This window comes from Tupaia chinensis, unplaced genomic scaffold (genome assembly GCF_000334495.1).
Source record: "Tupaia chinensis unplaced genomic scaffold, TupChi_1.0 Scaffold000001_1, whole genome shotgun sequence".
Classification (NCBI taxonomy): domain Eukaryota; kingdom Metazoa; phylum Chordata; class Mammalia; order Scandentia; family Tupaiidae; genus Tupaia; species Tupaia belangeri.
In genome coordinates this window covers 2,402,468-2,427,586 of record NW_006159427.1, presented here as the reverse complement: position 1 = coordinate 2,427,586, position 25,119 = coordinate 2,402,468, and the positions used below count along the sequence as shown (strand labels likewise).

General features: G+C 46.6%; 1 protein-coding gene across 1 annotated transcript in view; it reads right to left on the bottom strand.

Annotated features, from left to right (window-relative positions):
• KIAA1217 (KIAA1217 ortholog) overlaps window positions 1-25,119 on the bottom strand; it is a gene marked incomplete in the record, with an annotated part of 421,704 nt that overhangs the window by 64,405 nt on the left and 332,180 nt on the right. The window contains 1 exon segment of the mRNA XM_027771604.1: window positions 14,716-15,548. Within this exon segment, the coding sequence (XP_027627405.1) occupies window positions 14,716-15,548 (833 nt within the window).

Below are 25,119 nucleotides of genomic sequence, written 5' to 3'. Positions count from 1 at the left end.
CCAACATCTCAGTCAGCATCTCCCCTGCTTCTGATTCACCTTATCTTCCCTCCCCGCACTCAGGAAATCCCCTCACATCCTTGGTGACTCCAGCCTGGGAGTTGTCCCGTCAGTCAGCGCCGGGCACATCTGTCATAGCGCCAACACCACACTGATCGGCCCTTCAGAAGTGTAGCGTTACACATCTTCCAACTGGCCTTCACAGCTGGACGGTGACCTTCAATGGTTTTACCGCCTAGATCTGAAACTCCAGAATCCCCTTTCAGTAGAGCAGTCCTTTGTTGTCTTCAGTTCCCTGAGTCATACAAAACTAGCTCTCTCCCTGCATGTGGTCGCACTCCCTCCGCCCTCTGCCACCAGGACTATCTGGACAGTCCCTGCTAATTCTTCCTGTCCCTTCCCTGGCGTGAACTCCACGTACCACACCCTGACATACTCTCTCTGCTAGGCTCTTCTGTAGTTTTGTCCTCCTTGAACTGACATTCTGGGAGGTGGGGGGGTTATGGTGAACTAAATTATATAAGTATAGGTGTGTGTGTGTATACATATATATATTTAATCATACCAGTAAATGAGATTTCAAAAGGATCATGGAAAATGTGCATTATGGAAAAATTATGTATGGATTTCAAGAATTTCTTATGGGGCCAGCAAATGGCATAGAGGTTACATTGCTGGACTGCCACATAGTCGACTGTGGTTTGAGTCCCAGACCCGGCGCCTGGAAATTCACGCCGGGCACATGTGCATGCATGCCCAAGATCCTGGAAGGTGAATGGAGAAGAAGGGACTGTGGTGTGGCCATCTCCCTGGGGGTAGGGGTAATTTCTCACCTTCTCTGTCACTGTTTCTGTCTTTCTCTAGGGCAGGCATGTGCCCTAAGACAAAAACAAACAAAACAAAACAAAAAATCCTCTCTCAAAAAAAAAAAAAAATCTTGCACCAAAATAAGGTCCTACTTTATTCTATTTATCCATGAACATCTCAAGTCCCCCACATACTTGGGGGCAGCAGGGTGGTCAGGAAAAGCCTCCCTGAGCTGCTGGAGTCTAGCTGAAGTGCTGGGGGTGGAGCAGACAGGCGGGGAGACGTTTGTCAAAGACCCCAGGAGCAGCAGAAACAGCGAATGCGAAGTCCATGAGGTAGGAAAGTCCCCGGCAAGTTCAAACACAGGAAGCCTGTGAGGGGGAGTGGAGCTTGTGACAGGGAGGAGCGAACTTCATAAGCCCTAAGTACGCAGAGGAAGCACAGTCCCCCCCAAGCTCCCAGCCCTTGTCACCCACAGGGACCCATTCTCTTACACTCACCACCCAAAGAGTATCACGCCCGAAATCTGACCCAACCTAGAAGTCTAAAATTACAGAATTTCCTAGCGGGAAGGGACTTATTTAGGTGTCAGAGTTCTTCCTGTTCCGCTTCTCTGATCTTGACTGAAGGAGAAATAAAAGGTGTGGCTGGTGGCTACAGCAGGGCAGAGCTCAGCCACACCCAGGCCTGCGTGCCCAACGTGCACCCTGCATCGGGCGTTCCCCCCATGTGCAGCCGGCAGGCTCGGGAGCTGCTCCAGGCGGCCTTTCATTTTTCATGTTGCCTTTCTGTGCAGGCTGTTCTGGCTGGGCCCAGAAGATGGCCCCAAGTCAGATAGGAGGACACAATAGTCTCTCAGGTCCAAATGGCCAGCACACGTATATGGCTTTTTGGTTTTATGTCAGTCCGCTCTTCTGTATAGGGAACTTTCCAGTTCAGAAAATGATTGTATATCTATTTTATTTAATTCATTAATTAGCCAATTAATTATTTATGAGAGAGATTTTTGCTATAGGGTGTATGCCCTTGCTGAAGAGACAGAGACAGACAGAGAGACAGAAAGTGAGAAATCAGCCCCTGGGAGGATGGCCACACCACAATCCCTTCTGCATTCTCCTCTTGGGATTTTGGGCATGCATGCATATGCACCTGGAGTACGTTAAAGACGCCGGATCCAGGATTCAAACCACGGTTGACTACATGGGAGTACAACGATATAACCATTACACCATCTGTTGGTCCCACAACTGTATTTAAAAATTTTTTGCCAGAGGGCGCATGTGCTCGCCAGAAACAGTGAGACGAAAAGAGAGAGCGAGAGGGAGAAAGCACCCCCCACAGGAGATGGCCACGCCACAATCCCTTCTCCATCTCTCCCTCTTTTGGGATTTTGGGCATGCACACACATGTGCCCGGTGTGATCTTCAAGTCTCTGTGGACAGGATTTGACCAAGTAGCTGGGTATGTAGGATCCAGCTCCCTTAACCACTAGGGCAGTAATCCCCAACCTTTTTGGTACTAGGGACCAGTTTAGTGGAACAGAATTTTTCCACAGACCAAGGGGGTGCTGGAGAAACGGTTTGAGATGATTTAAGTGCATTACATTTACTGTAGAGTTTATTATTATTATTATTATTACATTGTAATAATAAGGCCCAGACCGTTCTGTGGCTCAGAGGTTGGGGACCCCTGCACTAGCCGTGGAGCCAGCCCTTTCTGTTCTCACCTCACCTGCACAGAATCCCTAAAAAGTAGTAGTTACATCCTTCTATCACAGCAGAGGACGCAAAGGCTCAGGCAGCAGGAGGCCACCGAGCCCCTGCAGGCTCCCGCACCAAGCCCTCTGCCAGGCCTCTGAGCTGCCCCGCACAGGGACTCCCAGCAGGGCGAGGCACCTCACTTCCGGCTGGCTCTCTGCTGGGTGACTAGAGCCTCCACACCCCAGGGCAAGCCACACCCAGGTTTACCAGATCACCTCTTCTGCACTTTCCTTCTCTTCCCCGAGGATGATCTTAAATATTCATGTTCTAGAAGTGACATGTCGTTTTTTGTACGGGTTCAGGCCTGTGAAAGTAGCCCTTCAGTCATGTTACAGGCTGCTTGCCTATAATCTAACTTACGTGAGCGATGGGGTCAGAGGCTGCGGAGAAATGCTCTCCGAGTGGTCCTCGGGTGGCTGTGGTAATAAGCTCCTCACTGGCACCTGCTTTTGATCTTTAAACTCTCTGGGTGGACTCCAAAGAAATATGATAACGAAAAAGAACTAAGGCATTTCCTATATTTAGCCTCTCTGGGTTTTTTGTTTGTTTGTTTGTTTGCTCTTAGTTACTTGTGCTTGCTGGGGGACCCAGAAACACACTGCCTTCATTACAAAGAGGAAAAAGAGCTGAACAGTGTGATAATGAAAACTGGACCTTCGGGAGTCTCTTCGGTTCCCCTTCTGTAAAGTCAGGGATTAGGATGCAGTGTTCTCCCACATCTCCTCGGCTCTGAAGACAGACAAGGAAGAAGCGGTCTTTACTGGTCGTGTAAGTTGGCCCTACATGAGTGGAGTGGGCAATAAAGACTTTAAAAGACCTGCCTTTTTTTTAATTACCCGAGGGTGTGTGCGGTAGCCAGAGAGAGACAGAGAGAGAGAAAGAGAGAGAGAGAGACAGAGAGAAAGAAAGAGGGAGAGAAAACATCCCCTAATGGGGCCGGGTCACACTGCAATCCTTTCTCCTTCACAACTCCATCTTGTGAGGATTTGGGACAGACATGCGTGCAGAGTGTTTTTCAAGCTACCTGGAATGAGATTTGAATCATTGACAATCATGTGGGGGTCCAGCTCCCTTAACCGCAGGGTTGGCCCAAAATCTTCATTTATTTATTTAGTTTTTATAGTTAGAAACAATCCTTAGATTTGGCTCTAAGAAGGGACTTCAGAAAGTTTGTGGATAAAATGGAATTGAAGTACAAACTTTATGGCCGGCAGGTGGCATGGTGGTTAAGGCAGCTGAAGCCACTGCACAGTTTAAGTTCCAAATCCAGCCGCTTAGAAAACAGGCCGGCCACATGCTTGTGTGCCAAAAGTCCCTGGAGGAGAATGGAGGAGAGGGGATTACAGTATGGCCGTCTCCCCCCTGTCCTTACAGGGAGATGTCTCCCTCTCTGTCTGCGCCTCTCTTTGGCAAAAGTACTTGCCCTGTAGCAAATTAAAAGCAAAACCAAAACACAAGTTTTATTTTCATGCAAAAAAAAAATATTGAAATCCCTGCATAGATTTTTTCATAATAAACACTTTATATGTACCTTTCGAAGATCCCCTCATGATTTCATTTGTTTCATTCAAGAAAAATAAAAGCCAGACCTGAAATAAGGACGAGTACAATCTTCATGATCCCTACCAGCCAGAAAGACAAATGATCCCAAGAGAGGTTACATCATGGCCTAGGTGTCCAGTGAACCTGGGGTTGTCGGCACCGGGCCATATGCTAAGACAACGAGCCCAGTTGTTAGGCTGTGTGGCACCCAGGCTGACTCCTGCCATTTTTTTTTTTCTTTTTCTGGAGAAATTTTTGCTATAGAGTGCATGTGCTCACTGGAGAGACAGAGAAACAGGAAGTGAGAAATCACCTCCCCTCCCAAGGGGAACGGTCATGCCGCAATCCCTTCTTTCTCCATTCTCTTCTCGGGATCTGAGGCATGCATGCACACACACCAGGTTAGGCACTCTAACTGCGGTCAACCACATGGGAATCCAGCGATGTAACCATTACATCATCTGCGGGTCCCTCATATTGCCTTCTTTTTTTTTTGTAGAGGTTCTTGTTATAGGGTGCATGTGCTTGCCAGAAAGACAGAAAGAGACAGAGAGAGAAAGCGAGAAATCACCCCCCAGGGGAGATGGCCACACTGCAATCCCTTCTCCTCCATTCTCCTTTTGGGATCTTGGGAGCATGTATGCACACGTGCTGGGCATGAGTTTAAGCCACCGGGTCCGGGACTTGAACTATAGTCGACATCATGGAAGGCCAGTGACATAGCCATTACACCAATTGCTGGTCCCACATCTTGCCATTTTTAAAGAAGGTAGACTTTTACACTTAAACTATTAACTCTTCTTGCAAAGACTCTCAGAGTATTTAGGTTATTCTAGATTAGGTCCTGGTTTCAGACTTAAGACTTCTGATTGACAGTACCTCATGAATATTGAAAGGAGATACAGAAGTCCATTTTAATTGGATCTAATTCGTGACAGATGATGGCTTTTCGTTTTGAGAGGTTGGACTGTTTAAAGTAGCACAGATTTGTGACAGTCATCCCACTGTTATTACATTGTTTTTCCACTTTATTCACGATAGAGCATGTGTTTGTACGAGGGAGAGAAAGGGAGAAAAACAGAGAGAGAGAGAGAGAGGTCCAGCCATGCTACAATCCCCTTCCTCTGGTTCTCCAGCCTGTTAGACCCTGGGCACACCCACATACATATCTGGCATGTTTCAGACCAAAGGGCAAGAGATTCAAACTGCAGTTGCCATGTGGAATCCAGCTTCTCTTGAGCACTACATTACAACTGTGTCATGGAGCCAGCTCTCCATTGGCATTTTTGACAGAATATCCATGGCATCGGGACCAGCAGATGATGTAATGGTTACATCGCTGGACACTCACGCAGTCAATCACGGTTCGAATCCAGGACCTGGTGGCTTAAACTCAAGCTGGGCACCTGTGTGTACATGCTCAAGATCCCAAAAGGAGAATGGAGGAGAAGGGATTGTGGTGTGGCCATCCCCCTGGGGGATGATTTTCTCTGTCTGTCAGGCGAGTGCATGCACCTACAGCAGAAATCTCTCTCTCTCTAAAAAAAGAAAAGAAAGAAAGTATATCCCTGGCATAAAAATGGAGCTATCTTCATAAATGTATCAGTTGGTCAAGTATTTGTCAGCCATCTGTTGCCTGACTCAGCAGCCTAAGGAATGATTCACATGTATTGCTTAACCATAAGTTGTAATCCAGTGAATGACATCATAATTCAATTTATCCACACTCACGTGATTTCTGAGACTGGCAAGGCAGCACCTGAGAGAGAGAGAATTTTTACAGGTGCCATCATGGTAGAACTACAGCAAATTTTAGATAAAGACAGACTCCACAATGATTTCTTTTCTTTTCACATGTACATGCCTCAAATTCTGGACCATCTTGATGTTTTCAGGAAGGCACCCCGACCAATAGGACTAGAGGAAAGAACTCCATTTCTTGAATTCACATCAATTACTGTTTGTATCACTTCTTTGGAATTAATTATGTATGAGTAATCCGCAAATTATGGCAGGCTTGTAATTGAGAAGTTTCTTGGACTTTCATTGTTCAGAACTTGGATAAGTGATGGTTAGACTGCCAGCTGGCCCAAGGGAGCCTCTTTAACCTAGAATGTATTATTAGTCCCATTGCTGTTCCTCATTGTTTCCAAGGAAAACGTGTCCCGACTGTCCAAGCTGGACTTCCAGTCACTGGAATATGCTCTTGTCTTGAAGCTTGGGTCTCTGGGAGAGGAGCTGGACTGGGTATGTCCTTTTCACGGCTTCACTAGGAGATGCTGTCACTCAGGATGACAGGCTGAGCATCCTTAGGCATTAGCAACACCAAAAGAAATGTCAAGAATGAGATCTCACTCTTGTGGTTGTTCCTCCAAAGCAGGTATTTAGTAGCACTTGAAGCTCCTTAGTTTTCTGTGCTTAACCATGACATCGTGTATATGTTTACATTAAGCTTTTAACGTTTTATAAAGTGGTCGGAAAAGTCATGACGTCTGTTTGCATAGAAAACATAGGAAAATACCATGACTTTTCTAGCGACCCAATATAACTGTCTTCGTGGTTTATGCTCCTTGTATTTGGAGGCCGCATCTAAATTTCTTTGTATCCAGCGAAGCTTGAGGTCCACAGCTGAGCATGTGAGAGGAGCTCAATAAACATTTATTGATCCATAATTACAGCTACATAGAGAAGCAATTCAGGCCAGAGCGGACTCCGTCAGGCACGATTAGACATCCAAACAGGTAACCTAGTAACTGCATCCATACCTGGCGAGGTGCCTTTGTCATCAACCGCAGAGCTCAGATGCAATCGTCAAAGGATGTAGCACACCTGGCTTGTATTTTTACCTTTAAAACCCAAGAAGATGTGCAATCCTGACTCTTCTCCTGAAATAGACCAACAAGTGGCTTTGGCCCTTGGCACATTGGAATTTGATCTGTGAGCTGAGCTAGTTCTGTTTTCTGTTCACACTTAGTTCTAGGTTGTCACCTCCTTCTTCCAGTGCTTTTCAATGTTTATTCATAACGGTCTCTCCCGTCTCAGCTCTCTCTGTGGATTTCCCTCCCTGCTGGGTAGCACTGAGTAGAGAGCTTTGCTCAAGGTAGGAACCCTTGAGCACTTAGTGTATCCCAGGCACAGCACAAGGCATTAAGGCGTCATGGGTTATTCCACTGCACGAGGTGGATACCATCCGTATCTCTATTTTATAGATGAACAAATGGAGGCAGAGCAAGATCCAGTGGTTTGTCAAAGGCCCCAACTGTACCGAGTGTTAGAACTTGGATTTAAACCCAAGCTTAAAAGTCCACGACCAGGGACCAGCAGTTAGCGTAATGGCTATGTTGCTGAACTCCCATGTAGTCCGACCGCAGTTTGAGTCCCGGATCCGGTGGTGTAAACTCATGCCGGGCGTGTGTGCATGCGTGCCCAGGATCCTGAGAGAAGAATGGAGGAGAAGGGATAGTGGCATGGCCAACCCCCCTTGGGGGTGATTTCTCACTTTCTGTCTCTCTCTCTCTCTGTCTGTCTGTCTGGCAAGCGCACGCGCCCTATAGCAAAAACCTCTCCCCCCAAAAAAAAGAAAGAAAGAAAATGAAAACAACGTCGACAGCCAGATTAACTCCTCTCAATCAATGGTTGCTGGGCAGATCCATTAAAGCACAGGCAATAATAGTAGTTGCATCAATAATGAGTTTCTTTACCAAGGGGTAAAGTGCAGAATCAAGGTAATAATCGTCACAATCTATGTCTTACAGATGTCACAATGTCTACTGCCCGAGCATGGGGCACTCTTTCATTTCTCTACCTAAGTCGAAATGTCCAGATTTCTTCTAGAGCAGTATTTCCCTCATCAGGGGCATTCGGCAAGGTCTAGAGACATGTTTGTTGTCGTGACAAGGGCAATCTTGGGGTAGTTTGCTACTGGAATCTAGTGGGCAGAGACCAAGATGCTGCTAAACATCCCATAATACAATGCACAGGACTGCCCCACCACAAAGTCTCAAGCCTCAACCGTCTACAGCACAGCAGACAAGGAGCCCTGCTTTAGAGAGAGGCCGAGTCTGACATCACTGACGTGGCTCACTTTGGCCCATACGTGCGGGAGAGGAAAGAAATGATCACTCATCCTCCACCTTGCAGACTCCCTGCTCTCTAGCAGGATGAAGCAGAATGCAGACTCTTCCAAGGTCTGCCAGTCACAGAGAGCATCTTAAATGACATAAATCCGAATGCAGACTTTTGTTTGATCAACTGTTAAACCAAGACTCTCTTCCACCCCTCAAAGCTACCAATACAATAATGTTTAATCCTTGTAAAATGAGAAAGTGATGCAAGATGATTAAAAACGGATACAGACCACGAGTTAGCATGCAGCTCCCTCCCACGCACAGAAGTAGTTTTTCCCCCTTTTTCCTAACTGGCCAACAGTTATGGGCCCTGCTCCCTGTCTAGGCAGCCCCAGAGATCTCAACAGAACCCCATGTGGGTTCTTTCTCTCCACACACAGGGATCCAGAGAGCGCAAGAACCTGCTCCCTGCCATGACTCTGCTAGTTTTTGAATTTAGCTGCTCTAGGTAGAGAATGGTGTAAAAATATTTCAGTTCAAGTTTACACGTCTTGGAAAATCACGTTCCAGGTAGAGAGAGCTGTGTATTTGGATGGAGAGCTATCAGTCACTCTGCAATGAGCAACCATTTTTGGAGTGTTATTTCAATAAAGATATTACTTTATATGATCCAAACTACAAATAGAAAAACAGCAATGCATACATGCCCTAGACTTTTACAAATCTTAAGGGCTGTTTTCCATGCCATGAATAGAAATAATGATGCTGTTCAACAAGGTAACGTTCTGATGCAGGGAAGACAGAGCCTCATGCACCAAGCCATTTGTGACACTGTCTCCCTTGGCAGTCTGTTCACTTGTCATCACTCAGATCTAGGCTCTTCCTGGGGTCCCAGCTGCAAAGAAGCCATCTGGGTAAAGCCATCTCACCACTCAAGACTGTTTTCTTTGTAGAAGCTCACGCATGAGGATTGCTGCCCAGATCGGATACTCCACGCCAGAGCCCACAGCCTTCTTGGGAGGAGGGCCCTACCACACGCATGTTATACTACATGCATGGTCTTCTCCAGCACTTCTAGATACTGTTTGTCATAATTAGATTATTAGAAAACAGATGCCCTGCCTGGTGGTATAGTCAGCAGCAAATTGAACTGCAGATCTGGAGGCCACATACGGATTGCGGGTTCAGAACTCTAGACTGACGAGAAAACACGCCAGGTGTATGCATGTGTGCCCCCATGATCCTGATGACCCATGACCCTGATCCTGGAGGAACAGGGAAAGGAGACTGCAGTGTCACGAGACCCTGGTGAGCATCACTCGTGCATGCTTGTGCATTCTCTATCATGAATAAAAAACAAACAAAAAAAACAAAACGAAACAAAAAAACAACTTTTTTTTAGAGGGATTTTTGCTACAGGGCGTGTGCACTTGCCAGAGAGACAGAAAGACAAAAAGTGAGAAATCTCGCCCCCAGATAGATGGCCATGCTGCAATCCCTTCTCCTCCATTTTCTTCTCAGGATCTTGGGCACGTGCGCACATGTGCCCAGCATGAGTTTTAAGCTGCAGGGCCTGGGAACTGAACCATGGCTGACTACATGGGAGTCTAGCAATGTAGCTATTATGCCATCTGCTGGTCCTAATAAATAAACTTTTAAGAAAAGATATAAAATTGATTAGAACAAGGTCCAGGACTAAATATAAGAATCTGATTAGGCCAACAGTGGTGGTGCAGTGGTAATGCCTCTTCCCCACACGGTGGCCACGTTTGCCAGTGGTTTGTATTCTGAGGTCTCTCTGTGCGGCTGGGATTTGGGCTCCCTGAGGCTGGAGATGGATCCTGGCGTAAAGATCATGTTGGGGGTACCTGTTTTTCTCTTTCATGGAAGAAATAAATAACTTGAAAAAAGAATCAAGATGAAATTACTTGGTCTCTTAAGTGAATAAAACTGTTATAAAAATCAAGTTCTTTCAAAAATGCTACCATTGGGTGCCTCTTGATTACAGATGTGAAAGAAAGACATTTTTCTCCAATCTCAAACATCATGCTGGTATTTGGGCTGTTAGCGCGAAGAGCTCTCTGGAACAGTAGAGGGACCCTCCTGGTCTCCGTAGCATCATATCTTAGATGTAAAATTTCACCTCCATGACTCACATAAAAATCACTCTCAGGGGCCAGCAGTTAGCATAATGGCTATGTTGCTGGACTCCCACGTAGTCAACGGCTGTTTGAGTCCCAGACCCGGTGGCTTAAACTCATGCCGGGGCGTGTGTGCATGCGTGCCCAAGATCCCAAGAGGAGAATGGGGAAGGGATTGTGGTGTGGTCATACCCCCTAGGGGGTGATTTCTCGCTTTCTGTCTCTCTGTCTGTCTGGCGAGCGCACGCGCCCTGTGGCGAAAACCTCTCAAAAAAAAAAAAAAAGAAAGACAGAGAGAGGGAACCAGCAGTTAGCGTAATGGCTATGTCACTGGATTCCCACGTGGTCGACCGCGGTTCGCGTCCCGGACCCGGTGGCTTAAACTCATGCCGGGGCGTGTGTGCATGCGTGCCCAAGATCCCAAGAGGAGAATGGGGAAGGGATTGTGGTGTGGTCATACCCCCTAGGGGGTGATTTCTCGCTTTCTGTCTCTCTGTCTTTCTGATGAGTGCACGTACCCTATGGTAAAAACCTCTCCAAAACAAAAACACAGCACTCTCAGATTGATTTGCTTCTTAATACAAAATTGCTTTGGGACTTTATTGGGTCTCATATTCATGAAGTTAGGCTTTAAGGGGCTGAAGATTCTTTAACTAGACTTGTGCAAATTAAATATATCTAAAATAACATCACAGCAGAGGTGAGACGATGGACTATAATTTTGAGCTTCAGTCATTGTTTAGGGTGTTTATACTTTTTTTCTTTGTCGTGGAACTCAGCTGCATTTTTAAAAAAGAAAATCTACCAAGACTGTCTCTTTTTGCCTTATCCTATTTCTGCATAATTGTGCTAATATACTAGCTAGGCCAGTTATATTTTAAACGGCATGTATATATTTAGCAGCGTTAAGTATTCAAATTCTATCACGTTTGTGACTGTAAATATCCTTTAGGAGCAGTTACTTAGCATCAAGTTCTGAAACAATTTTTGAAGGATTTTGGTTGAAATGCTCAAAATTGACTCTTGAATTTCCTTCTCTCCTGTGTAAAAAGGGCTCATGGTTCTCACTCACGGGCAGAACCCTGCACAATGGTATGGATTCTTTAATGGGTCAGGACATTTCATGCCACTTACAGACTTGAGTAAGTTGCTTAAGTTCTTTGAGCCTCAATCTCTGTACTGTAATATGGGGTAATGACAGTGTATACCATACGCGGCTGCTCAGAGCATTACACTGTATGATGTGCAGAATCTCCTTAACACAGAGCCTGTGCTGGGTCTTGTCTTTTCTTTTCTTTTCTTTTCTTTTCTTTTCTTTCTTTTCTTTTCTTTTCTTTTCTTTTCTTTTCTTTTCTTTTCTTTTCTTTTCTTTTCTTTTCTTTTCTTTTCCTCACCAGAAAGAGACAGGGAGAGATAATGAGAGGAAAAGTGAGAAATCACCCCCAAAGGGATGGCCACATCACAATCCCTTCTCTTCCATTCTCCTCTCAGGATTTTTGACACACATGCACATGTGCCTGGCATGTTTTTCAAGCCACTAGGTCCTGGACTCAAATTGCATATTGGGCCAAGTGAGATCTAGCTGCCTCAACTGCCATGCCAGTGGCTGGCCCAGTTTTTTTTTCTTTTATTCAGAGAGTCCTTACTCACTTTTGTCATGTGTCTGGCGAAGTTGTGGGGAGTGTTTAGGTCTTTCAGTAATAGTGAGTGTAGGGACCAGCAGTTGGCATAATGGCTATGTTGCTGGACTCCCATGTAGTCAACCATGGTTCGAGTCCTGGACCAGGTGGCTTAAATTCATGCTGGGTGCATGTGTGTGCGTGCCCAAGATCCCAAGAGGAGAATGAAGGGAAAGGGATTGTGGCGTGGCCATCCCCTCTGGGGGGTGATTTCTCCCTTTCTGTCTCTGTGTCTCTCTCTTTCTGGCGAGTGTATGTGCCTTATGGCAAAAACTTCTCAAAAAAAAATAGTCTAAGTGTAGAGGACATATATCAATGTGGTATGTGTATGTGGTGTGCTTTTGGTGTGTGTGTGTAAGGCTACAAGGAGACCGGAACCTAGCCAGCCCACACATAAATGCAAGCACTCCAATTCCACCCTCGGGAGATAAGCTAACTGACAGGTGAGGAGTTGCCCTGGTAAGATGGGTGAAATACAATTCTCCTTCTGCTGTTTCATGTTTTGGGGAATGGAAAACGTGAAATTGTAAAAATTGTATTTCTAATTACAATCATATATCAGAATATGTTAGTGATAATGACAGTATATAGTATAGGTGAACATCAATCTTTTTGTCCACTTTTACTAATACTTATTATTCTGGAAATACAATAATTTGGATTTTCTAAAAAGGGTTTCTAGCATGCGAAACAGAAATCCAGTGACTTTTCCAAAGTTGGGTGAAATGAAAGTCCCTGAGGCCAGCGAGTTCTTTTTTTAAAAGAGGAATTAGAGGCCTTAAAAGAGGAATTAGAGGCCCTAAAAGAACACAGAAGGTACTAAAAGCTACATCCTTCAAGACGCTGATCAGGGTGTCACATAGAGACTCCACAGATCACTAGACTTGAATTCCTGTGTTTTATTTTCTCCCATAACCAGATCCCTTGAAAAGCAGGATTCGACAACGCTCACTAAGTAATACACGTGTGGCAGGAACATGGGTGACATGGGCTGGGGCTGGGAGGAAGGCAGACAATGTCAATGGATTCTGGTTCTTAACAGCATATTATGCAGATAGACATTTTTATTGCTTCTAGACTAAATTCTTAGAGTGCTAAATCCCATCTTCTCAGTTACACACCCTTTCCCAACTAATGCCTCAGAGCCCACTGCGGGGATCACTTGGTTACCCTCTCTGCAAAGCATCACAGCACAAGCATGCAAGATTCCAACACCATGGGTCGACTCCTCTCCGGTGGTGACACCGGTCTGTTCCAATGAGCCTCCTCTCCCAAACCCCTTAGACACCTGTGGTTATGACCGTTTTCTTTGATTCTTAGAATTTCAATGCCCTTTAAAGGACGTTGGAAAGGAGAGAATGACTACTACGTTCCAATCCTTCATTTTTCTCAGTTCTACAGAAGCCAGCCGGTCCCCATTGCTGTTTCTCTAGCTGACAGAGGAAGCTGGAATTGGCTGCTGGATTAATGACCTCAAAACGTCCACGTTCATTCTCTCTCTGTCCTCTTGAAATCTTTCTTCTGTGATACTCACTGGGACTGAAGAAATAAGGAGAGATAACCTGCTAAAGGGGACAGGGCTTTCTGATGTGTGTGTGAAAATACTAAGGTAGACAGTCTGCACTCCATTCACAATTGGGGCCTTCTCATGGAATAGCAAGTGACAGTACAGTACTGAGCAGCTGAACATCTGGATCTCAGACTTGGTTTTTCCATTACTACACACAGAGAAAACCCTTTGGAGGGTTTTCATGATATAGCAGGAAGGTTCTAGATCTATAAAAAATAAAATGCATGTATTTGGAAAGAAATTTAAATATCCAGAGCATCTCATTCCCTAGAAAGATTTAGTAGAATTCAGCACCACCTCCTAACGCGCATGAAATCTAAACCATTCCGTTACTATTTTCATGCAGAGTCACGCTTTGTCATCCTAGAAGACAGATAGTGGCACATTCTTTCTGTGTCCCACAACTAGGTGAGAAAACAAAACTTCATTCCACAGGGAAATGCATAAATTGACATCTCAAACAATTAAAACCTAAACCATTCATTTCTTTTCCGCGGAAGATCAATTACTATGATGTCTTGATCTATCCGCCCAAAGGTTTCTGTGAATCACAATTTTCTCCTGAGTTACTCAGATTTAGATTAATGAGAAGGCTGCTACTACCGTGCCTCAAAGCCTGCAGGACTGATCACGGAAATTGCTGCATGTGACCACTTTTTTTTTTAAAGAAGTCTTTGCCTTAGGGCACATGCACTTAACCAGGGGGTGAGAGAGAGACAGAGACACTGAGAGGGAAAGTGAGACATCGCCCCCCAGGGAAGATGGCCACTACACAATCGGTTCTCTGTCATTCTCCTCCTGAGATCTTGGGCATGCACGCACATGTACCAACATGATTTTCAAGCCAGTGGACCCAAGACTTGAACCGCAATCGGTCATGTGGGAGTCCAGGGACATACCCACTATACCATCTGCCTGCCCTGCACGTGCCCTCTCTTACATGGCTGCTGGCATGCCTCACCTCACCCCACTGACTTAGGAATTCCTCAAAGACGGGGTAATCTCTGAGGTCACTCTACTTTCTTTGCAGCACCTGTCGGCCATGCTGCACATGACCGGTGCCATTCGTCCTCTCGGGCCGACCTCCGAAGGACAGCGCTCAGCAGTGAAGAGCACAGATCGCTCTCAGCCACCCTCCCCATGCCTTACCTGGTCTCTCTGTCTTTGGGGATCGTAGCAGTGCTGTAAGCAAACACTTGCTTCTCAAGTAGAGGGGGGCCGAGGTCCACAATGCCAGATAATCCTGGGGTATTGCGCGGTTTTTCGATATACACCAAGGTGCCCGGCTCCTTTTTAAAGGACTGGCGGCTTGGCGAGGCCCGGTCTGGCTGCAAGGTGTGCGGGGGTCCGTGGGCATTGTAATGAGCGTGCATGTCTATCATTCTCAGGTCACCGACTCGGTGCGGAGAGGCGGGAGGCGTCTTGGAGCCCAGGGTAGGCAAATGGCTCTCAGGGTACTTCCTTGACTTCTGTCTGTACAGGGACTGCTCCATATGCATCTCGGCTTGCAGAGAGGGATTGCAATAAGCACTCGCTGACCGGATGGCTGTGCGGTGATACGCGATGATGTGATCGGGGACGTCCAGCGGGTGCCCACCGTGGGACGAGGCGATGCTCATCCGTCCTTCATGGTACAGGTAAGGGTCCGCGTAGAAACCCTCGTTTCTGTACATGGCGACATTTTTGCCACCCAGGTCTTCATCTGGCTTGACATCTCTTCTTTCTAAAATGGCGCTTGGGCTTGGGGAGATGGATCGGGAGACTGGCAGGCTGGAGAGTCTGTCCCTGGGGATGGTGGCATTGCCGGGAACCACCATGGGGCGGGTGCCCCCATAGGGAATTCTGGATGGGGACGGGGGCATAGAATGGGGCACCGGAGTGGATGGTGGAGAATTTGGAATCGCATGGGGTGGGTGAGCCGTGGATCCAGGTCGAGAGGCACCAGGGCCATCTCCTCTTGCATAAACAATGTCTCTCTGCATCTGAAAATAAAACAAGGAATTAGAAAGTTTACTTGGATATCCATGGTTTTCGAGGAGTCTCAGTGTGACCATGTGGCTTCCCTCCCATCAGAGCCCAAATAATGCTTCTGCCCTGCAAGTTGGTGCAGCGGTCCCTGGAGTCTGTGAACAGGTTCCCCCTCGTGACAAAGGGGACTGTACAGACGGGATGAAATTGACAGGGAGGTCACGGTCCAGGCGGGCCCAATCATCCACAAGGGGCTTTCTATGTGGAAAAGGAAGGTAGGGGGATCAGAGTGTGGGGAGGGCCCACCTGTGATGACAGAAGCCGAGTGGGAGGGCTGGCACAGCCTAGTGTTAAGGTGAGCTGGACCCCACGTGACCAGCTGCCCCTCACATCCTGGCTCCCGTGGCTGAGAAAACATGCCAAGTGCATGTGCATGCCTAAAATCCTGGTAGGACAGACAAGGGAGGAGAAGGGGTTGGGGTGTGACCATGCCCCCGTGGGGGTGTGTCCTCTGTCTCCTTCTCTCTGGCCAGTGCGTGTGCCCTCTGGGAATTCAAACAAACAAATAATCAAAAACCAGATCAGAGAGAGAGCCCGGGAGAGCCCGCGCTGTGGACTTTGAAGATGGAGACGGAGAAGGGGCATGTGAGGCACAGAGTGCAGACAGCATCGGGAGCCTGGAAGGCAAGGAAGCAGTCCCTCTGGGCTTCTAGGCGAGGGTGCTCTGCCTGCACCTGGGCGTCGGCCCTCCAAACCCACCCGGGCCTTCTGACTTCTACAAATGTCTGATGATAAATCTGTGGTGTGTGAAGCCGCTAAGTCTATGGCCATCTCTACAGCAACCACAGGAAACAAGCACTCCACACTGTGGGGTGTGAGGAAAGAATGGTGCAGGGGTTTAACTTCTGAGGTCACAACTTCCTAGAGACACTTAATAAATAAATGACTAAATGTGGGTATAATGTATCCGTAGTGCTAAATTTGTGTGTGTGTGTGTTTTAGAGAGATTTTTTTTGCTATAGGGTGTGCGCGCTTGCCGGAGAGATAGAAACAGAGACAGAAAGCGAGAACTCACCCCCCGTGGGGGATGGCCATACCGCACTCTCTTCTCCATTGTCCTCTCAGGATCTTGGGCATGCACGCACATGTGCCCGACGTGAGTGTTGTGAGCCGACAGGTCTGGGACTTGAATCCCGGGTTACTATGTGGGAGTCCAGTAATGTAACCATTATGCCAGCTGCTGGTCCCTAAACTTGTGCTTTCTCAAACTTGTCCTGGGCACGTTTTCCTTTCTGTCAACGTTGGAAAATTGCACCCATGGTTCCAAGCTGGCACAGGCTATGGACCGAGCACCGGGAATGGAGATGCCGGTGTGTGTGGGCGACCTGGAGGGAAGTCTCATTAGTTCAGCAACGCTTTATTTAAGCCTATGAGAAGTGAGCACCAGAAGGTTGGAAGGAGATAGCACCGGACGTGAGTGTGATCACTGGCAAACCTCATGGTAAAGAGGGCATGGGAGGGACCAGCAGTTAGTGTAATGGCTATGTCGCTGGACTCCCATGTAGTTAACCATGGTTCGAGTCCCAGACCTGGTGGATTAAACTCACGCTGGGTGTGTATGCGTGCATGCCCAAGATCCTGAGAGGAGAATGGAGGAGAAGGGATTGTGGTGTGGCCATCCCCCCTGGGGGGTGATTTCTTGCTTTCTGTCTTTCTGTCAGTCTGGAGAGCACACGTGCCCTATAGCAAAAACTTCTCCAAAAAAAAAAAAAAGGGCATAGGAGAGAGGGAAGGAGGAACCCCGATTGGGCAGGGAGAAAGAATCCGAACAGCACCCTCTCTGGGGCTGCCGGAGTGACAAGGAACCCACGGAACTGGTGCCCAGGTAGGCTGGCATTCTGGGCAGTGCCAGTATCACCCAGTTCCAGAGAAGTAGGTCTTCCCATGGGGTCTTCCAGGAGCACTCCTTTAGAAGAAATAATTGAAAAATCAAGTTCATGAACAAAGGAGGATCTAATTTTGAATTTGCACTACACTGCTGTGTTGACAAGGAGCAGAATAAAAGACACGGATTAATTCAGAATATGACTATTGCTATACTGTGCTTTGGTCAAGAACCAAGACACAAGTGCCCATTCAGATTCTCCAAATGGCTATGGGCAGAAGACCCAGCCCGGGGCCCACTCTTCAAGTTCAAGTCCTATGTGTTCCATCTCAGGAGCACACACTCCCTACAGTAAGGGTATAGATGGTTGGAGGGTGGGTGAGGTGGGAGCCTGAGGAGGGTGGGGAGGGCTCCCAGGGGAGCAGCCAAGACACCCACTGTATGGGTGGGCAGAGAAGGCAGAAGCAACAGGAGCAGGTGGAAAATGAAACAGCCTGCTCTGATTATGGCCAGCCGATTCCTTACCAAATAACTTCATCTGTTTCGTAAACAGTATTTACGAAGCTCTTGCTAAGAGTCAGGCTTTTCCCTGTATCTCCTACTGTTCTGAGCAAGCCCCTACATTGCCACCTTGTAGTGGTGCGTTCTTTAGCCTATCTCCTAGATCAGAATGCAGAGGAAGAACTGGGGGGAACCACAGCTTCCTTGCCTTGTCCCTGGAGGGACCTAGCAATGCAGCGTCCCTGACCAGAGAGTTGTACATATTATGGTGGATTTAATAATAAAAGTGACCCATTGAAAGCACAAACAAAGTGCAATATGTAGCAACAAAATAGACTTCAAGAGAAGCCAGGGCTGGAAGGTGTTTGGTGGTTAAAGGTGCTGGACTCCCACAAGGCTGACAGTGGTTCGAGTCCCAGACCTGGTGGCTTGCTTTCTCACCTTCTCCCACTCTTTCTTGGATCAAACTGGAAAGTAATAATAGCAATACATTTTTTAAAATTAAATAATTCTTTTAAAAAAAAGAAAAGAAAAGGAGCCAGCAAGTGGCCTAGTGGTTAAGTGCTGGATTTTCACAGGGCTGACCATGGTTCAAGTCACATGGACTTGAAAACTATGCTGGGCACATGGGCATGCGTGCCCACAAATCCAGAGGAGAGAATGGAGAAGGGCCTGCAGCGTGGCCAATGCCCCTGGAGGATGATTTTTCACTTTCCCTTTCTCTGGTGAGTACATGTACCCTCTGGCAAAAACCTAAAAAAAAAAAAAAAAAAAGAGAGAGAGAGAGAGAGAGACCTAGAGAGTACAATACCTGAGTACCATAGAGTCGGCCTTTTAGCTGCTCAGGGGACTGTTTCTGGGGACCCAGAATATGTAGGCTCTTCACTCACCATCACAATTTCATTTCTGTGGCCCCAGCTCCCTCCTACCACATGTACATTTCCCATCACAACAGATTCGTCTGTCCTGCCTCCTAAAAGCCCAACTGTAATATCCCATCCGCCCTCACGGCTGGAACTCTCTGCCCTGTTCTAGCCCTTGGGATCCAGGCTGGGCTTCCGGTACCTCTGCTGCAGCTCACGTGTTCTCCCTCCACTCCCTTGACATGCTCATCATTTAGGTGCTTGGGGCCTTAAGCCAGGAGGGCCAGTCCCAAGGTCACTATGTGGCAATATATCCAATCGACTCATTCCAGAGGGACTGGCGCAACCATGTGACAGAGGCTTTGCAGGAGATTAACACAGAAGGATCCTCCATAAATACCTCTCACACTCGGCCCTCCACAATTCAGGGTTCAATAAAAGGAAAGGTGTGGCTTAGCAGTAAGCTACACCAGCTTCCCTGTCATAAAGACAACAGGGACTGGCTTGGCCAGCAAATCCCCAATTCCCCACATGGTCACAGCACACAATGCAATAATCCACCAAAACACACACCAAGGTAAGTTTACAGTGTTGACTCAAACATGCTCTAGTATAGAGAGCATCACACAGTGCCCAAGTCAAATCGGGTACAAAACATGGTGCATACTATTGTCGTTATTGTTATTAATTAGAACGAAAAAATGTCCAAGCCTGCCAGTGGTACAGTAGTTAAGGTGGCTGCATCCTATATGGTCAACTGTGTGGTTCGAGTCCTGGACCTGGCAGCTTGGAAAATGTGCATACATGTCTAAAATCTGGAGAGGAGAATGGAAGAAGGGATTATGGCATGGCCATCCCCTGAGTATGATTTCTTACTTTTTCTCCCCCCCACTTCATTGAGCACATGTTCCCTATAGCAAACTTAAAAAGAAAAAAAAGGGGGGTGAACAGTAGCCCAACCCTGTTCCATTTTTCCTCCTTACTGAGCTTCAGATCAGGTGTTGATTTGAGCAATTCTGACCCCCATGGGCACAGAGAAGAATCTGCCCTCTTTTTGACGAGAGAGTAAAAAGAAACATTAAGATTCTAGAGAGAACACAACTGCTTAGAATAAAGAATATTAATGAAAGAAAACTGAAAAATTAATTTTACTTAATAAATAATTGAGCAAATTTCTTTTAAAATAGAGAGGTCTGTATAGATACTTAAAATACATGTTTGGTGATGTGCAAAGAAATGGTTAGAAGGTACACTATCTAAATAACTTTAAAAAGAAAACATTAAACATTTTTGTGAGAAGAAAAAAACTCCTTGGACTTCCTGGTGGCATGCATAGATGAGATTAGAAAGGAATGTAATAATTCATTTAAAATGACTCTGATACATCGTCTCGTGCATTCGTATGAGGACCGAGGGCTGTGGTCAACCAGAATGCGACCTCCACCACTGAGAGCAGATCCCAGCCAAGAGCAATCAGCATCAAAGACCTGGCGGCAGCTCTGTGTATCAGCCCTGCCTTGTCCACTTCCCAACAATCTTGCCAACGTCCCACAGAGTCACTGGCAGGGATCACTGGCAACCTGGGTAACCCACAGGGGAATACAAAACAGGTAACCCGAGGCCGAGTGTCTCCATAGGGCAGGTGACTGAGAGGTCGGACGCCTCTGGCAGGAGTCTTAGGTGGTTTTGCCAAGCTATCATTGACGGTCTAAGACTGAGTCTTTTTTTTTTTTTTTCCCCAGGGGCGATGGCCATGCCGCAATCCCTTCTCCTCCATTCTCCTCTCAGGATCTTGGGCAGGCACGCACACGCACCTGGCTTGAGTTTTAAGCCACCGGGTCCAGGACGCGAACTGTGGTCGACTACATGGGAGTCCAGCAACATAGCCATTACGCTAACGGCTGGTCCCCTAAGACTGAGTCTTAAAAAGAACTCTGATAATGTCATCCTGGGCTCTAAACAGAACCCAAGAAGAGAATGACACAACGATCCCATTGTACAGTGGGGAGAGGTACTTTCAGCCTACAGCTAGAGTGAACCCTTAAAATGAGATAACTGGGTTCATACACTCAAGGATATGGACCACCAAAGGCAACTCACTCTTAGGGTGTGACAGAAGGATGGTGAGATGAGAAGGCAGACTCTTTTTCAAGTCTTCAGTGTAATCTCCAAGGAGACTACCTGCCACTCCATGAAAAAGTAGATTTCACAAGCTTTAGCAGAGACTCATGTGATTTACTGAAACAGGATGATGAGTAAGAGTCCCTAACTGGAGCCAGTGCCATAGTGCAGTGGTTAAATACAGTGCATCTGAACTGGATCCCACGTGGCTGACCACAGTTCAAATCCTGGCCCTGACAGCTTGAAAAACCACGCCAGGCACATGTGTGCAGACACACATGCAAACGTGCTTGAATCCCAACAGGGTGAAAAACGATGTGACTGTGGCCCATGGGGGTGGGAGGGTGTTTCTCTCTCTCTTTCTGGAGAGTAATCACAACTTCTGGCGATTAATAATACAAACATACTATAATGCGTAATTTAAAACACCCTGAGCCTTTCAGCTTTTTATGCTAGAGTTCTTTCCATAGAGTTATCACTCTAGAATCAGGTACCTACACAATTTCACTTTGTTTTGCTTTTTAATTGTTATTTGGATAAGTATGACATTAAATGCACACTGGTTTTCCTCTTCTAGTACTGAAAAGTCAGCGCTGCTAGGAGAAAATTATATTAAACTCATAAGATAAATAAACAAGCAACACACAAAGGAATGTAATAATTCATTTAAAATGACTCTGATACATCGTCTCGTGCATTCGTATGAGGACCGAGGGCTGTGGTCAACCCGAATGCGACCTCCACCACTGAGAGCAGATCCCAGCCAAGAGCAATCAGCATCAAAGACCTGGCGGCAGCTCTGTGTATCAGCCCTGCCTTGTCCACTTCCCAACGATCTTGCCAACGTCCCACAGAGTCACTGGCAGGGATCACTGGCAACCTGGGTAACCCACAGGGGAATACAAAACAGGTAACCCGAGGCCGAGTGTCTCCATAGGGCAGGTGACTGAGAGGTCGGACGCCTCTGGCAGGAGTCTTAGGTGGTTTTGCCAAGCTATCATTGACGGTCTAAGACTGAGTCTTTTTTTTTTTTTTTCGCTCGCCAGACAGATAGAGAGAGACAGAGAGATAGAAAGCGAGAAATCACCCCCCAGGGGCGATGGCCATGCCGCAATCCCTTCTCCTCCATTCTCCTCTCAGGCTCTTGGGCAGGCACGCACACGCACCTGGCTTGAGTTTTAAGCCACCGGGTCCAGGACGCGAACTGTGGTCGACTACATGGGAGTCCAGCAACATAGCCATTACGCTAACGGCTGATCCCCTAAGACTGAGTCTTAAAAAGAACTCTGATAATGTCATCCTGGGCTCTAAACAGAACCCAAGAAGAGAATGACACAACGATCCCATTGTACAGTGGGGAGAGGTACTTTCAGCCTACAGCTAGAGTGAACCCTTAAAATGAGATAACTGGGTTCATACACTCAAGGATATGGACCACCAAAGGCAACTCACTCTTAGGGTGTGACAGAAGGATGGTGAGATGAGAAGGCAGACTCTTTTTCAAGTCTTCAGTGTAATCTCCAAGGAGACTACCTGCCACTCCATGAAAAAGTAGATTTCACAAGCTTTAGCAGAGACTCATGTGATTTACTGAAACAGGATGATGAGTAAGAGTCCCTAACTGGAGCCAGTGCCATAGTGCAGTGGTTAAATACAGTGCATCTGAACTGGATCCCACGTGGCTGACCACAGTTCAAATCCTGGCCCTGACAGCTTGAAAAACCACGCCAGGCACATGTGTGCAGACACACATGCAAACGTGCTTGAATCCCAACAGGGTGAAAAACGATGTGACTGTGGCCCATGGGGGTGGGAGGGTGTTTCTCTCTCTCTTTCTGGAGAGTAATCACAGCTTCTGGCGATTAATAATACAAACATACTATAATGCGTAATTTAAAACACCCTGAGCCTTTCAGCTTTTTATGCTAGAGTTCTTTCCATAGAGTTATCACTCTAGAATCAGGTACCTACACAATTTCACTTTGTTTTGCTTTTTAATTGTTATTTGGATAAGTATGACATTAAATGCACACTGGTTTTCCTCTTCTAGTACTGAAAAGTCAGCGCTGCTAGGAGAAAATTATATTAAACTCATAAGATAAATAAACAAGCAACACACACACATATACACAAGGAGTTGCCATTTACCTTAATACAGGGATCGTAAAGAGTTCACGGAAACTGTGTATCATAAAAAAACTATGCATGGGACCAGCAGTTAGCGTAATGGCTGTGTCGCTGAACTCCCATGTGGTCAACCATGGTTAGAGTCCCAGACCCGGTGACTTAAACTCACGCTGGGTGCGTGTGCGTGCGTGCGTGCCCAAGATCCCAAGAGGAGAATGGAGAAGGAATTGAGGCGTGGCCCTTCCCCCCCCCCCGCCCCGGGGGGGTGGGGTGGTGGTTTATTGCTTTCTGTCTCTGTTTCTCTCTGTCCTTTTGGTGAGCGCACACGCCCTATAGCAAAAACCTTTCCAAATAAAGAAAAAAGAATGCATGAATTTCATAATTTTTTTGTACCAAATAAATTCATTTTCCATGAACTTGTTGAAATCCCTGCTGTATCTGAATCCCTGATTTTCCCATTAAGCTCTCTGACCTCACTAATCCTTATGATCTCATTTCCTAATAAGTGAAAAGTACCTGGATATGTTTGTATCATTGTCACTTCCTTCCTCCCCCAAATTTCAGCACGAATGTCTCTAGGTGAACTTTAAAGAATTTCAACCTGACGTCAGGAAAGAGATGACCTACACACAAAAATAAAGGTCTGTCTAACAACTTCTCAGAGCACAACAAAGATATTAATGTGCCTCAGCCTAAGCCCAGGCACAGAAAACATTCCTTGGCCTGTACTAGACACACTGCCAGGATTCTCCCTCATTCATCTCCTTTGCTGGGCATCCTTCTCCTGTCTTCCCGTTACTGTCCACACCACTGCTGTGTGATTGTTTGAGTCCTTCCAGGTCTTACCATCAGGGCAATTTCTCCCAGACCCTGGTCACCACAGCCCTGGCTGATTGACCAGCCGCTGTCCCTGCCACAGCTCACGGCTTCCTCAACTGCTCACCCTGCTCTTCTCAAACAGCAGAGACTATGTGGGCCAGTTTCACGTGGATTATCTGAAGTTTGAGTTAGGAATTCTTACAGATAGCTATATTTCATGTCCCCAAAGCACTGTAAGTCAAACAAAACTACACTCACTTGGAAGTTTCTCGAAGGTAAGAGAAGAAGGAACATCTTAGAATCTTTTTTTTTTGGGGGGGAGGGGAATCTACTATGAAAGGCATTATGTAAAATCATTTTGGGAAACTCTCATCTCTGTAATCATCTATCTTTGTGGAGCATTTAAAAATACATATATTCTTTGTGGAAAGGGACCATTCCATACTGTTTACTGTATTTCAGACCCCACCCATGCAAGACGAGAACTGTAAACAGACCACTCGCTCAGACCACACAGGGAAGGAACCAGAGAAAACGGAAACGGATTCTTACTCTTAGAGACTCTTCCATCCTCCAAGAATTTAAGCCACTTTCTTTCTCTTAAGGAAATCACCTGGATAAGGAACACTGCTGAAAAGCACATTGGCTCAGCTCCCGATTACGCAACTCCTTTGTTTGCTGGCTTCATGTAAATCCTCGGTTCTACATTTAGATAGTTTAGACGGCTTCCTCTTGAGAGACGAAATCATCCCAAAGGACACAGAGATCCTAAAATGTTTTCCAGCTCCAGTGTTCACAACCAATAAAGACCATGTTGTTTTAGCCAGTCCTCCCAGCGAAGCTGCCACAGGCATGGATAAAAAGTCGCCTTCTCTATGATAAGCCAATTTCTCCTCCCCTTGGAAATTAGTCTCTGAATAACCTCAGCCCACATCCAACCACAGGCTACCGCGTGGGTGACTCAGTGCCTCAATAATTGCTTACGGGGAAAACACACCCCAGTGAGGATCACCCAGCGGCCTAGGTAAACGGGTTAACAATACAGGAAATGTTTGTTTCCACGCAGATTTGACCTACGGCAAACAAGACCATTCAAACACGCAAACGCCCCGCCAACAGAACGCTGGACATCAGAAAACCCACCCCCCAAGATCAGATGCCAGATGGGTTTTTGGATGAGCTAAAGGTGCCAGGACCTAGACCAGCACCCAGCACCCATTCTGCTGCCAGACTTTTGAAGTCTGGGATTGGCAAAGGAAAGAAACCCCA